Source organism: Emys orbicularis, chromosome 8 (assembly GCF_028017835.1).
Source record: "Emys orbicularis isolate rEmyOrb1 chromosome 8, rEmyOrb1.hap1, whole genome shotgun sequence".
Classification (NCBI taxonomy): Eukaryota; Metazoa; Chordata; order Testudines; family Emydidae; genus Emys; species Emys orbicularis.
The window spans coordinates 113,747,387-113,762,416 of NC_088690.1; the positions used below are offsets into that span (position 1 = coordinate 113,747,387).

Sequence of the window (15,030 nt, forward strand, 5' to 3'; positions counted from 1 at the left end):
TCCTTCTCCTTCATTCAAAAGGCAAACGCTGTTTGGACAGAATTTTGACTAGCTTTGTCTTTACAAACAAACAAAATAGTGCCCTAAAGTCTCCCAGCGGGCTACTCTTCCTCTTGAGTGCTAGGAGTGGGGGGAGAAGATAGTGTTGGACAACCAGCCCCTGCAGTTCTAGCTGCAGAAGGAGCTGAGTGAAATGACTCACTCCTAGGAGAAGGATGCAGGCCTTCCTGTTCTGGGGTGAGACTGTTCAGTTCCTCTTCTCTGGAGGTCTTCAGTTCCCAAAGGGCGAGTTAGTAGGTCAATATCTGGGTGCAGAGTGAGGAGAATTATGTGGAAGGGACAAATGCCCGTTGTGTCAAGTTAAGGTGGGCTGAGCAGGAGCAACACTAGCAGCAGGGCCATTGGGGGCCAGGAAACCCCAGCTCCAGCATACACAGAGGAGGCCATGGGCATGCTGCTGTACTCAGAGATGTCTGGCCATGGCTTTGTCTTGGTGACCTGGGAAGGGAAAGGGAGAAATTAATTCAAATTGGATCGAGTTCACTCCGGCCCCTGGCTGCAGGATCTCCCATTCTGAGATTAGCACTGAGGATTTGGGAACCTACCATGCCAAGTAACATGGCTCTCGCCCCTACACACTGGCCCCTCTGCTAACCTATGGGACAGAGCAACTAGAATAGTGATGGGGAGAGGATACTTTTCTGAGGCTCTGATACCTGCACAGCTCCCTCCTTCAGGTGCCCAGAGCTGCTTGTTTCTCTGATGCTAGTTACTTTCTCTATGCCACTTTACTGGCTGCTTTGTGAAGGTAGTAAAGGAATTCATACCTGGCACATTTCTGAAGCAAGAGAAGTGTTGGTGCTGTCCCCCTGGAAGCTCAGGGAAGGCATGTAAAACAATCCTTCCTGCCCCTCCAGAGTTGCCTGGCTCAGATGCATCTGAGACTGAATTGTATTTTCTGCAGGTAGAAGTCAAACAAACATCTAAGAAGGTGCTTTCCTCATTCGCTCACCTTGGAATATAGCCCTCCCCCGACAGGCTATGTTGGGAAGCTCACATGTTGGGGCTTGTAAGGGTGGTTTTGCTTTGGGGAGTGTAAATACTGTATGCAGTGGCATATTACTGTGTGGGGTGTATGTGTGGCTGGATAAAGTACTACAGAACAGATGCAGGGACCAATCTCGCATGGTATCTGGGGTGCAGTGGATTGGTCTGAATGGGGTTTTCCCCCTCTACTTTCTGTCATCCTATGGGGGTGTGTCAGAGTTAGGGTGTGTCTGAGGTGGGCAGTGTGAGTGGGCTGAGCTGTTCTATTGGTGTGAGATTTCTCTATATAGTAGCTATAGCTCAGTGGTAGAGCGCATGCTTTGCATGTATGAGGCCATGAATTCAATACATAGAAAATACATTAATATTAAACAATTATATAGTGATGCTGGTTTCTTTATTTGATGCCCTTTGGAAGCTTTTACAGTCATAAAATATTTAAATCTTAATAAAGCCCATTGCTGGGATGCCAGAGATGGATAAAGGGAATAGGGGCTCTGGACACAGCTACCACTCACAGCTGGGTTTTACCCAATCTCAGCCAGCAGGATTTGAGAGCTATTGCTGAGCTGCTGGCCCAGTGATATGGTCCATGCCAAGCTGTGATGGGTCAAATTACTATTTATTTTTTGAGCACCCAGGACTGTACTAAGTGTCTCACAGAGACACCTGGAATCCCAGGCTCTGTCCAGCAAATGAGGGTCAGAGGTAAGGGAAGGTGAGGAAGGACAAGATGATGGCAGTGAGATCATGTGGTTATTCAGTAAGCCATGGATATAGTGTGATGCTGGTTTTCTCTCTTAACCTCTCCTACCCCCTCACTTATTATAGGTGAGACTGCAGAAGTGAGTCTCTGGGAGGGGCTGAATGTGGCTAGAGAAATGACTTTGTGCACAGATCTGGGGATAAGGTGTAATGTGGAAGAAAGTTCAGAGATGCCTGTAAGAGCAGAGAAAGGGAGTATCTAGGCTGACGCTAGTGGTGGAATAGAGAGGGTAGGGAAATGCCAAAGGAGAGCAGGTTGGAGCTGTAGGCAGGAGCTGTGTGATGTAGGACCTGGAAAGCAACAAGAGGTTTGAACTTAATTATGCTGAATCTGTGTCCCAAGTTGCTTGTTGTATAGCACTTACTGAGGCATTTGTTGCTAATGAACATGCTGCGTATCTGGTCACACTCCTCCTGCTGGTTGCCACTGTTCTCACAGGTACACCATAGCGAAACCTCCGTGCTGGAGTTACCAACATAGTTTGGTGTCATGGCTGTACCTGTCCCCAGTCCCCAAGAAATGAGAATCAGGATTTGTTTGTATGAAAGCGTTCAGGTGGGCTGGGTGCAGTGACCCTCTGAGCCAGTGAGTACCAGCCACTGCCTCTGACCAGGGCATCACACCATGGCCTTCACACTCATGCTCTGTGCCTCTAGAGTCCCCTGGACACGCTGCAGGCTAGGGAGGCCCATTCTCTGGGCAGTTTCTATGTACTGTAGCTAAATGATGTTTGCATGTATTACTTTCAATGCATCACAAATTATCATTAAACATAAATGTGCTGAGGCACATCTGCCCAGGGAGGAGCTGGGAGGCAGGGAGCCCTCTGCGCCGAGGCGCGTGCAGTCTGGGGGGCAGAGAGCCCTCTGCGCCGAGGTGCATGCAGTCTTGGGTACTTGAGGAGTCGGGTGCAGGAGGGGCCAGGGAGCCTGCTGCACCCCACCCAAGTGGTCCTAACAATGAAGCACACTGATTACTGCCTATGGGAAGAAAGCTGTAAATGAGAAGATGTGCAGCCGAGTGCAGAGACACTTCTGCCCCTCTCCAGAAACAGGAGCACTGACATGTGGCAGTGATCGGCTCTTCTGCCATAACTTCCAGTTACCCCTGCCAACAAACTGACGGCCTACGGCCTGTTCCCAGATACACATTGTGCAGCTGCAGCCTGGCTATGCGATACAGTTCAGTGACCATGTTAATACAATGAAGACTTTACAAACAAACAAGGATAGTCTGGAAATGCAGTTAAAGTGCCCACTCATCCCTGGCCTATACAGCTTCATTGTTAGCAGATTCATGTCTATTACAGCTGTCACAGGGAGCGAACCTTGGGATGCCGTGCCAGTTTGGCTACAACCAGCTGTGACCGGGGACATCTTAAATCCCATGAATTTGGCAGTGTCCCTGTGGCCTCTATGAAGGCTTTGTTGGTGACAAATCCAGCAAATGTCTCATCAGGGCTCAGGCAGCCAAACCATGAGGGAATACAGGGTTTAAGGTGTCTGCAACCAGGGACCCTGAGAATGGATGTTCATGTGGCTAGTAAAAGGATAAAATGGCTGTAAAATGGCCAGTGGCTGGAGTGTCAGGAGTGGCTATATCACACAGGTGGGCAGGACTCTGCTGCTCAGGCACTGCAGGATAAGCACCTTTATAAGAAGCAAGATAGATTTGGTATGTAAATTACGTGTAAGAGACATGGGGGTGATGCTGCTATCTCGTCAATGGAGGGAGAATTGGAGAATATATAGTCTCTGGCCTTGTAGGTGGCATAGGTGTTATGGATGCTAACTGAATTCCTCTTTAGGCCCTGTCTACACTGGGGAAGGGAAAACACCAACATGGGCCAGGCTCAAGTGTCTTCAATACCATGACCTTAAGCTCAGATAAGATCAGGGCATGGACCTCGCCAGTCCTCAGCTCCATACACCTTCAGGCACACCCTCTTGTCACTCCCCCCATCCCCATGTATGCCTGAGAGCATGCTCCTCATCAAGCCTTCTTATGTCCCCCTTTAGTCACCACTTACCAATCATCCCCATGTAAGCCTTCAGGCACGCGGCATGGTTGTGCTGAGAACAGCCATCTGGGGACATGCCTGCAGGCTGACAGTTCTGTTGGAAATCAGCCAGTCGGGATCTGTAGGAAGAAGAAGAGCATCAGAGTCAGGACTGCTCTTTTCACTGGGCTAATGCCCCTTGCTGACAGACCTACTTGCAGATATGCTCTTTCATACAGGAGTCCAAGAGAAGGAGGCAGTTGGGTTTGATGCTGTCCTGGAAGGAGCACTCAGGGACAATGGTTTTCCGGCGTCGCTCCCCACAGAGCTCATCTTGACATGGACAGAACAGGAGCCTCTTGGTGAAATCCTCAGGGACCTTCTCAAAGAACTGTCGTAGCCTTTTGTGGCACTTACGCTGGTCACAGGTGCCTCCAGACTCTGCACCCTCGGTGCAGCTGGAGGCATAATATGTGCGCAGATGGACACATTTCTCATTCAGGCTGCAGAAGTGAGTTGCTTTCAGGCAGGCATTTGCGCTGTCCCCTGCTAGATGTGAACCTGAAAAGCCAACAGAAACCCAGGGACAGTAAATCCCAGAGGAGATTTCAGGTGTGAGTAGAAGGAGCTGCAGGCTCCTGCAGCCCCTCGGAGAGGGCAGGCTACCATCCTGTTACACTGCAATTTAGTGATCACTCAGCAGGGATTCATGGGAAAACGGGAAGGGCATCAGGCAAGCTGACTCTGCTCTGTGCTAGTGTGCTTCAGGCCTAGTCCCAGGGGTTGAGGACACCTGAACAAGCCTTGCTCTTTGGAATGTGGTTTGCAGGAGCGGGGGGGGGGGGGGGGGCAGGAGTGTTTGTGCTTCACAGGCTCACACCTATGTCTGTTATGGCTCACTCGCTGCCTTATGGAGCAGGAGGAGTTACTCCCCTTCCTCTATGACTGCTGGGGAACAGTATCTGAAAACAGCATTTAAACCTGGTTCTGGGTCCAGTGAACAGTTTTCAAACATTTGTCCTGCTAGTGAAGAGGACAGATTATGTCTAAGGTTATGTAAAGTGGTGGTGAACTCCACCTGAACATAAAGGTCTATGAAAAGAGTTCAGGGCTTTGTTGGCAACAATGACAAAAAAGTTATTGATGTATCTTTCATGAGATTGATTCAATTCCATTATTTGAACAAATAAAAATTGCTCAATGAAATAAAGCCATATCCTGACACACACTTTTTTTGAGGACAGCAATGAAAGATATGTATGATGTAAAGAGCGGTAAACTGATTGGCACATATGTTGGTTTCTGCCACTGACACTCTAGCAGTTGACTGGAAAAAATTGTGAACCACCATAAGTAACATACATTGTAAAATTATCTCTCTGGTCATAGTATCAGAGGGGTAGCCGTGTTAGTCTGAATCTGTAAAAAGCAACAGAGGGTCCTGTGGCACCTTTAAGACTAACAGAAGTATTGGGAGCATAAGCTTTTGTGGGTAAGAACCTCACTTCTTCAGATGCAAGTCATCTTTCTCTTGCATCTGAAGAAGTGAGGTTCTTACCCACGAAAGCTTATGCTCCCAATACTTCTGTTAGTCTTAAAGGTGCCACAGGACCCTCTGTTGCTTTTCTCTGGTCATAAATATTCCTAATTGTTCTTAGTTAAGTTTACAAACTAGAAGGCAACTCAGGGAACACTAGACATAAGAGTGGCCATACTGAGTCAGAATAAAGGTCCATCTAGCCCAGTATCTTGTCTTCCAATAGTGGCCAACGCCAGGTGCCCCAGAGGGAATGAACAGAACAGGGAGTCATCAAGTGATCCATCCCCTGTCGCCCATTCCCAGCTTCTGGTTAACAGAGGCTAGGGACACCATTCCTGCCCATCCTGGCTAATAGCCATTGATGGATCTATCCTCCATGATATGGGCAGGCCATAGGAGGTACTAAATCAGCTTTTTTAGTAATGTATCTTTTCTTGTTAGTTGGGATGTCTTATAGAGAAATGGAGGTGCAGAAAATATCAAAGCATAGGGAAGATTTTTTCTGTCTGGTAATGCTTTTTGGAATAAGTGGATATTGTCCAATGAAGAGGGAATCTCACCTGTGTGTTAACTGAACTTTTGATTTTTCTAAACAAGCTAAAGGAAAATAAAAATAATGGAGAAAATGCCAATATTTATTGTATCTTAATAGTTTAAAAAAAATCTGGATTAGTTACAAAATGGAAATTGTTAGACTTGTTTCCTTGTTGGGCTTTCCTTGATGCATTCCACTCTTCTGACTCTCTCCCTTTAATCTCTCCTAACCAGTTACCTTTTGGATAGCTTCACTTACATGCAGTGCGATCTACGGATCCACCCCACTCTCTGGCATGCTGACACCAAAAGCTCCACCTGTCCATCTCAGGTCCTCTGGAGCCAATATTCCACTGACCAGTTTTAATGGGGGTATTGCCTCAAAATATTTTTCCTCTTAATAATCTTCAGCCCAGTAGGTGGCCCCTGAGAGAGGAAGAAAAAGGGGGAAATGTGTACCTGTCATGATCCCTACCTGAAACCAAAGCTGCCAGCTTGTTGTAGTCAATCTTCCAGGGTTCTTCATTTGCTGGATCCTCATAAGGAGAAGTCTCCAAATTGAAATAACCTAGACAAGGTGAGACACACATTCAGAGAGGTGTGGGGGGGGGGGGAGGGAGGGAACACACTGGAACCAGTTTCTCCTTTTAGAGAGACTTTCATGCACACACAAAACATATCTGGTTGTACCCACAGGACTGGAGTTCATCCAGAAACATACTGCTTTACTCAAGAACCAGGCAGAGCCAGCAAGAGCAAACCATGGCCCCAGACCTATCCGAGATACTGGTGTGTTACTAAGCAGCTTTGACATAGGAGTCATTCATTGGCTTCTCTGCGTCCAGGATTAGATCTAGTTTTCATTTGTTCCTTTTCAGTCTCAGCATTCATGAGGATATGTGCACTGTCTCTTTACAATGATAGCAGGGCAGGGGAAAATTTTAGGCAGAAGCTTTTGACAGTAAAGCAGTGACACAGCAGCTTTCAGGATAACATTGTTTTTCTCATTTTAATTAATCCCTTGCTCACTGCTGGACAAAAGCAACTTTCTGTTTCTTTAGGTTGCAGCGTAACCTCCCTTCTCACCCCTCCCCTCTCTCTGACCCTCTGTAGTCCTCTTGGTTAGCCTGAGGGTCCAGCCCCAGAATTGTTTCGTGAACATAAACTCACCACCTCATGTCATAAGTTTTAAACCAAATATGAAATCTGTGTCCAAACTTTGTTTATTATATTAATTTCTTAAACATTTATTGTAAAGCACCAGTGACTCCTCTTCCCCAGGAGGTGGGAGCCCGTGTGATGTGATTCTCCAGCAACCACCTCCAGGATTGGAGAGTGAGCTGTGGCAGAATTCTCCACTGAATCCCTCTCCTGCCCTTGTTGGGGTGTGTATTCATAGTACATAGGTTTGTGGAATTACTAGATAATGTATAAATAATGATTCCATCTCACCGTGTGTGAAGCTGGAGTGAACAGTCCAGTAGATGCGCAGGCAGTGCTTCTGTCTCCTCATGCGGCGGTGACACTTGCAATGCAGTAAAGGGCTGCTTCTGAGGTCTAGCTTTGCATCCCGGCACCTTGCTCTGGCATCAGGACTCAGCAGGAGGAAACGTGTCTTATCAAGGGAGCAGTTTTCCAGAGCCTGGTAGGTGGCATTGCAGGCAGGGTCCATCAGGCAAATCTTCTCAGCTGCTATGCAGTCCCTTGGCAGAGCAAGGAGGCCTCCTGTTCAAGTAGGAAAACAATGGTAGGGCTTCATTCATGGAGAGAGCCACACAACAATTGTTTCAGTACCATCACTACAGACTTTCTGTCCTATCTCAGCAAGAACATCTCTGCAAAGGCAGACGTGGGAAAGTTTATTTGATCTGGGTGAGATGGAATCCTCTACCCTTGGTGTAGGACAGGTGGGGAACAAGAGCTCCCTCCCTTTAGAAATGCGAGGATGGACATCAACAGGAACTCACATTGGTTCAAAGGGATAGCAAGAGATTATATACAAAGCCATTTGCCAGCTTTTTAAAAAAACCCTCCTATGGGTGGCTTGCAATCTTCCAAACCTGATCAGGATCAGGGCTGTTCCGTACTTACATGGGACAGGAGATCCCCAAGGAAAACTCAGGTGCTGCAGGGAGTAGTGTGAGGAGTTCTCCTCTCTGAGTCAGCAGTGAGCCCAGTGCCCCAGCATGGTGCTTAGGGTGCTGTGCTTCTGGGAGTGGCGTGTAAGGGGGCTCATCCCCTCTGAGTCTGTGCTGTCCCTACTGACACAGCCTGGAACTAGGTATTAAGACCTGCATTTAAAAAGCCATTTGCAGTACAGAACAACAACTATATTGAACCTACGACACTTATGAACAATGCTACATATTCTTATGGTAATAAATGGTACCCTTAATATTAACTAGAGATATATCAGTATATATACATTTTTTGTATAGGACACTTGTAATATATCTGTCTTCCTATAATGGATGTTAATTGAACTTATTGAATTAACAATGTAGGAGTCTTTGAAACTTGGCAACTTTAGGACTCTTCCACTTAGAGGGGTATTATTTGAAGTCCCTTCCATCTGTTGGTGTTTTTCTTCTGGAGATTTTTGTGCAGGTTGATTAACTGGCATTGTATTTCCCTCCTTCTCAGGGTCACTAGTGGGAATTCATTACACTGTCATTGTCAGTTTCTACTGTAGCTCCTGTGTGTGAATCTAAGTGGGCCATCTCAAGAAGACAATTGTTCCTTGGTTGTTCTTAGGATACAATGGTTGTGGCGGTAGAGTTGTCCTTGTACTTCTACCATGTATAGCCTTGGTGCTGCTCTTTGGATACCTGTCCTGGCCCTCCTCCTTACCTTTGTCATTAGGGTGCTGGCTGTACTGTCTCGAGTTCAGGAAGATCTTTGGCACCTCTCATACTATTTGCAGTCACCACTGTTTAATTTGTTCTGTCACCTTTTCCACTGTTGCTGGCTTCAAAAGTTTATTTGCTGTAGGCAGTAGAGTCTGGTTGCATGACATGTGACGCCATGCTGGACTGCTGCCCATGCCTTCTAATTTTTCTAGTCATGCTGCCCATGAGTCGCTATCATTCTGCTATGCCTTTTTAGTAGTTTCTTGGCAATTGCGACAGCTGATTCTGCTTTGCCATTAGCCTAGCAGTGATGTAGAGAAAATGTGATGTTGTAAGCTCTTTGGTGCAGTGACTGTCTCTCACTATATATCTGTGTACCACCATGCCTAGCAGAATGGGGCTTTGATTTTGGTTGGGATCTCTAGGTATTACCATAATACAAATGACAAATATGTTCAAAATCTGATGCTGCTGAAAACAATGTAAATTCCCAACAGCCAAACTGTGTTCCAATATCTGTAATAACTTCTGGAAGGTGCAAGAAACCCCACAGTAGGCAGATGTGGGGATAATCTGACTCCTATTTCCTAACAGCTAGACATTGGTATAAACTCTGCAACATGAGATTTTATATTCCTTCTAATTTTTTTTATATTTTATTAAACTCTGGGTGTTCTTGTTATTCATATCAATGTCCAGTGAAGTGATGTGGGTGACCTTCACTTTTGAGATTCCTCGATTTTTATATATAATTGATACACAAACAATAATTAATCAAATATTAGGTCAAAAGGACAGGTGTTTTATTCTCTCCCTCATTCCACCTCCTGCTATGTGTTTATGAAATTACAGACTGTTGTGATTATGGTGCCACAAATGCGGCATTCAGTCTTCTCCCCCAGATTATGCTGAAGAAAACAATGGTTTGGGAGCAGGAAACCCTTTCTTTAGTAAACACAAACACAGTTGAGAATTATCCAAAGAGGGACAGAAATCCACGAACAACACATAACAATCAAATGGATTGCATTGTAAGCACCATCAAAAAGTCTTCCCCATATGACAGTTTGTCTTTCATTCAGTGTTGTTGTAGCTGTGTTGGTCCCAGGATATTAGAGAGACAAGGTAGATAATACCTTTTTATAGGACCAACTTCTGTTGGTCAGAGAGACAAGCTTTCAAGTTTACAGAGCTCTCATCAGCAGAAGTTGGTCCAATAAAAGATATTATCTCACCCACCCAAAACACATGCTAGCTATTGGTTTGGCTACCAGCAAAATAGATTGTGTGAGAACATGTGGCACTAGTGGTGATGTTGCAGGTCCCAGTGACTCTTGAAAAGAGGCTGCAGCCACCTCCACCTTCTGTTGTCTCCTCTCAGATCTGCCTCTTCCTCTTGTCTTGGCGGTAGTAGTGGGACTAGGAAGTGTCTCTTTCTCCCAGACCTGGCTCCTCAGGGGCCAGCTTTCAGACCCATGAGGAGTCTTTTTACCTTGAAAAAAGCAACAGAGAATCCTGTGGCACCTTTAAGACTAACAAATGTATTGGAGCATAAGCTTTCGTGAGTGAGTGCCCACTTAGTCTATAAGGTGCCACAGGACTCTCTGTTGCTTTTTACAGATCCAGACTAACACGGCTACCCCTCTGATACTTTTTACTTTGAGTAACTCCCATATATTTGTGGTTTATATTTTGGTTCCAGGAACACAACCTTCTGTAAAATTGGTTCTTATGGTAATTATTGGACCCAAGGAAATCCAGTGAGTTTGTCTTGGCTGCAAAGAATGAGCCTGGGCAGCCACTTTGGGGCTGTTTGCAGTTTTGGGGCACCTGCTGCTTTGGGGGAATTTATCAGCTGCTTTGCCTCCAATTGAGTCTTCCCCATGAGCTTTAAATGGTTACAAAACCTCATTAAACTGGGGGCAAAACCTAGAACTGCTTAGATCACTGGTTGACCCTCTGCTGTAGAAGAAGACAAAACATGTAGATAGGTGCCTCCGACCAGGAAAGGGCACATTAGCAACATCTGGGTGCTAACTCAAGCACTCCCCACATGCAGGTCAACTCCCAGAGCAAATGCCGATAGCTTGCTGACGCTTTCCTGCCTTAGCACCCCTTTTGGGTGGCCTGTGAAGGAACCTGTGCCTTCTTGAGAGATGCTAGCTACTCCGTGGGCCCTACGGTAAATAAAAAACCACCAGCCGCCTCAGCTGCCAGAATAAACCCCCTGCTAATGCAAAGTTCGCTTTCGGTGAAGCAGCCTATGAACAAACTTCAGCTACCATGGCCTCAAATAAAGGGCTTGGCTGCAGCGTCCTTCTCAGTGCTACAACTTCGCTACAACAAGGGAATGAATGTCTGGGTTGCTCTGCTATCAATCGGCCACGAAACACCTGCTCAGAGCGCCTGATAATACAGTCCAGCCTTTCTGCTCTTTGGCACCGAAAACTTTGTCCTGGCGATAACTGCAAGTGACCAGCATGGAGCAGCACATCCCGACCGAAACTTCTCACCGTCGCTTCCGCAGACAGATACAGAGCCTGCCCCACTCTCGGGTTTGGGACCGAATTCACTCCTCTGGCCGAAACCACCGCTCGTGTGAACACAGTTACGGCGAGTTACGGTGCTTACATGGACCGGGAACCTTAGAGCAGTTCTGTTCCACGGCGCTGGGACACGTTACCGACACCGGGTTCAAACCAGGATAGTTAACCCGGTATAAAAACTATCCCTAAACAAGTCGCGAGCCCCGCGGGAGCGTTTCTGATGCTGGCTTCGGGCAGCGCTGGGACACCCTCGCCCTTTGCTTATCCGTACACAACAAAGCGGCTCAGCTTCCAGACCCGGCAGCCCCAACGCGCGCTCCGCTCCCGCGCAGCCGTCCGCACTCACCCGCGCTCGCTGCGCCGCCCGAGGCTGCGCCGAGCCCCTGGGCTGCAAAGCAGCGGGGCGGCCAGGGCCCCTAGGAGCCGGGCGCAGCACAGCCAGGGGCCGGGGCGGGGGGGAGAGTCCCTCCCACACCCCGGGCACCAGGCGGCCAGGAGCCCACCCGGGGATCCAGTGCCGGGAGTCCCGGAGCCCGGGCGGGGCAGCCTGCCGGGCGGGCGCAGAGGAGCGAGGCGGGGGAGAGGCAAATCGCGGCCGGAGCCGCTCGGCCCCGCCACGCTCCGAGCCCCGCTAGCCGCTAGCGATGCCCGCGGCTCGGCGCTGGCTCCGCGCCGGGAGTCGGTAAGTTCTTCGACCGCTTGTCCCCGCCCCCGCGGAGCCCCAGCCCGGCGAGTCCCCGGCAGTTACCGGCTCGGCAGAGGAGCAGCCCCAGCAGCAGAGGGAGCCCCATGCTGGAGCCGGGCAGGCGCGGAAGGTCCCTCCGGGCGCTCACATGCTCCTCTCGGCCGGGGCTCGGCTCCGCTGGGCAGGCGCCTCCCGGCTCTGCGCTGTCCGAATGCTGAGCGGGGACTGGGCGCCTCCTGCTGCGCTGCGCTGCGCTCCCCCCGCTGACTGCAGCCTCCTCCCCCAGCCGCGGCGGGCTCTGCCCCCTCCCCACGGACTGGCCAGCCAGCCCTCTCCCCAGCCTCCAGCCCGGCCGGGTGTCTCGCAGGCAGCTGCTGCGGGTGACCGCACGTGTGCAGCCTTGGCTGTGGCGCTGTGTCTGCGCCTGGGATTTTCTACCCGTGTCTGTGTAGCTGCATGTGTCAGATCTGGCCCGCTGGATGGGCGAGGGGGTCTGAGAGAGAAACCCTGCCCTCAGCAAAGTAACGGGCACCGGAAACAGGCCAAACACCTGTGCCCAGAGCAACTCAGTGTTCTGCCTCTCACTCAGTACCACACTGCCATCAGATTGGTGACAAGGAAGTGCAGGCGGGCAGTGATGGGTCCCACACCCAGAATGGGTCTGCCCTGCTGGAGAGCACCGCTCACCCAAGTGTGATTAAAGAGAGAGTAAAAAGTCACTGGGGTGAAACAGCCTTTTGGGGCCTGGGGGCGGGCGGGTTGAGGGGGGAGTTGTGGGAAGACAAGAACTGGGAATGGGGCTGGTAGTCAAGGTAGTGAAGAGCCCAAGGTACTGCTTGATTCTCACTCTGCTTCCAGCCTATTTGTGGAAATTATTTGTAATAAAGGTAGATTAGGGTCATTTACTAGTCGAGTGCAGCTCTGCGCTCATTTTCTTTCTGACAGGAAATTGCCTGGGTCCAAAGTGCACTAACAGGTAGGAGTGCAACCCATCTGAAAGGAAAGCTGCAGTGACTAGGCACAGCACCTACCGTAGCTATAGATGTGTTTAAGAAATAATATGTTTTTAAAGGATTTGTTTGAAGTTTTTAGACATCCTGATCCGTGTCTCACTGTCCCCCGAACTGTGCATTGATCTGCCATTTCACTGATTCTTCCCAACACAACAGCAGTTTAATTCTGATGGTGCAGAAAAAGCAGACAGATACTTTGTCTACACTTCAGAAATTTCTGGTTGCTGACAATGACTGTAGCTAAACAGAACTGAACAGGTTTAACTGCAAATGTAACCAAGGACACACCAAGTTCAGCATTTGTTCCAGAAAACATAAACTGTCAATAACAAATAATATTGGTTGCACAGGCAGGGCCAGAGAATGTAGCTCCCATTCTGAATGTACAAGGAACTTGTTGTAAAAAAGGACAGTTACCTTTTCCGTAACTGGTGTTCTTCGAGATGTGTTGCTCCTGTCTATTCCACAGTAGGCGAGCTCGCACACCTATGTGGAATAGACAGGAGCAATCACTCGAAGAAGAACTGTTGTTTTAGAATAATATAGCTTTCTTATTGATTCAGAACAGTATGTATCATTCTTAAATACGTTTCAAGTCAATGGGTTAGTTAATATGTCCAGCAAATAATTGTTTCCCAAAATTTTAAAAACATTAAATACAATAAATGTTAATATCCAACAAAAAGGTAACCTTTAACCCTGCAAGTGGAAGGACCCTAACTGGCTATTTCACATAACATCATCTTTTGTTTTCCTCTGGAACTCTGTTTTGGCTTGTAAGTACTGGGCTTTACTTCTCTGAATATTCTAAGGCAGGAAGCTCAGTTTTCAGAGTTTCTTCTTCTTCTATGTTCTGGGTTTGGTTTCTTATTAAAAAAGGGTTTTTCTTAATGTTTTGTTTAATCTAAAACAAAATTAAAATTGTAATATCTTATCTGGCACCAGCTCCGAAAGCTTCTTGCCACTGTTGTACATTCTAATGGCAGCGGCACTGACTTCTCTCCCTGCTCTGCATCAACAGATGGCTAAGGCAGCAACCCTTCAATTTGTAATTTTTATAATATTAAGACATGTACAGTTTTAGGAAGTGGCCTTGTTGCTCCGTCTAGGAGTCATAGAAGAGGTCCATGAGAAATACAGAGCACGATTCTTTTTGTTATAATAATTGGGCCTACAAATTTACCCTAATTGTGAGCTCAACTGCAAAAGTGAATTAAAGTTAATAAAATATCACAATAACTGATAACAAGAAATGGTGATGGGAAAAGGTGCAAAAGTGAGACAGATGGACTGAATTAGTCCAGACAAAAAGGCCTACTGATGTAACTCAAGGATTGTATTAAGATTATGCCTGGTAAACAAGGAGAGTGGAACTGGAAATTAATAAACTCAAATTGTGTGTGGTGGAAATAGGCTTAATTCATGGACAAGATGTTGGGCTGTTCCATCCATCATTTCCCTTTTTAGGTCCTCAAAAATAGACTTTTTTGGGGAAGGCTGGCCAGGGCCATCCTTAGGATTTAGGGGCCCTACGCAGTATTATTAAACTGGTGCCCCTATGCTCCGCTGAAGGCAGTCCCCAGTTGGTGCCACTGACCCCAGTGTGTCGAGGGGGCACAGCCACCACCCCCGCCCACAGGCCCCAGAAACTCCCCCCATTGCTGACACACACCGGCAGTGGCTTAAGGCAGGCTTCACGCTGTCACATGGGGGCTGCATCTTGCCAGAGCCCAGGGCTCTCTTGTGTTGGGGGACTGGGACTCATGAGAGGCACAGTGTATGTGGGCATGAGAGCCAGTCTCTGTGAGAGAGACGTGTGTGTGTGTGTGTGTGTTAGGGAAGTGTGAGAGACAGTGAGCGCACTTGCACTTTAAGTGCGGAGACTCAACAAATACATGTGTCACCTCAGATTCAGGGTGGTAATGCTTGCTTCCATTATTTCATTGCTCCAAGCTCAAGACTGGGTCCTGGCTCTTGACTTTCAGGATACATATTTCCATATTGTCATCCACCAAACCCACAAGAAATACCTCAGATTCACGGTTGGTCCA

At 47.9% G+C, this 15,030-nt stretch overlaps 1 protein-coding gene across 1 annotated transcript; it reads right to left on the minus strand.

Moving 5' to 3' along the window:
- Window positions 1-360: 360 nt before the first annotated feature.
- On the minus strand, window positions 361-12,072 carry GFRA3 (GDNF family receptor alpha 3). Its single transcript, XM_065410121.1, has 8 exons — window positions 12,030-12,072; window positions 7,339-7,611; window positions 6,362-6,454; window positions 4,028-4,373; window positions 3,843-3,952; window positions 2,178-2,312; window positions 828-958; window positions 361-498 (listed from the first exon to the last, which is right to left on the minus strand). The coding sequence occupies exons 1-8, from the start codon at window positions 12,070-12,072 to the stop codon at window positions 361-363; spliced, it is 1,269 nt and encodes a 422-aa protein (XP_065266193.1).
- Window positions 12,073-15,030: the final 2,958 nt, after the last annotated feature.

What these genes read in the sequence shown, in the direction of transcription:
- GFRA3 (XM_065410121.1), bottom strand. Translation starts at nt 12,072, where the DNA reads ATGGGGCTCCCTCTGCTGCTGGGGCTGCTCCTCTGCCGAGCCG. An exon ending in GCTGCTCCTCTGCCGAGCCG is followed by an intron (nt 7,612 to 12,029) that starts GTAACTGCCGGG and finishes CTACTTGAACAG; the next exon opens with GAGGCCTCCTTGCTCTGCCA. An exon ending in ATGAAAGAGCATATCTGCAA is followed by an intron (nt 3,953 to 4,027) that starts GTAGGTCTGTCA and finishes TTCTTCCTACAG; the next exon opens with ATCCCGACTGGCTGATTTCC.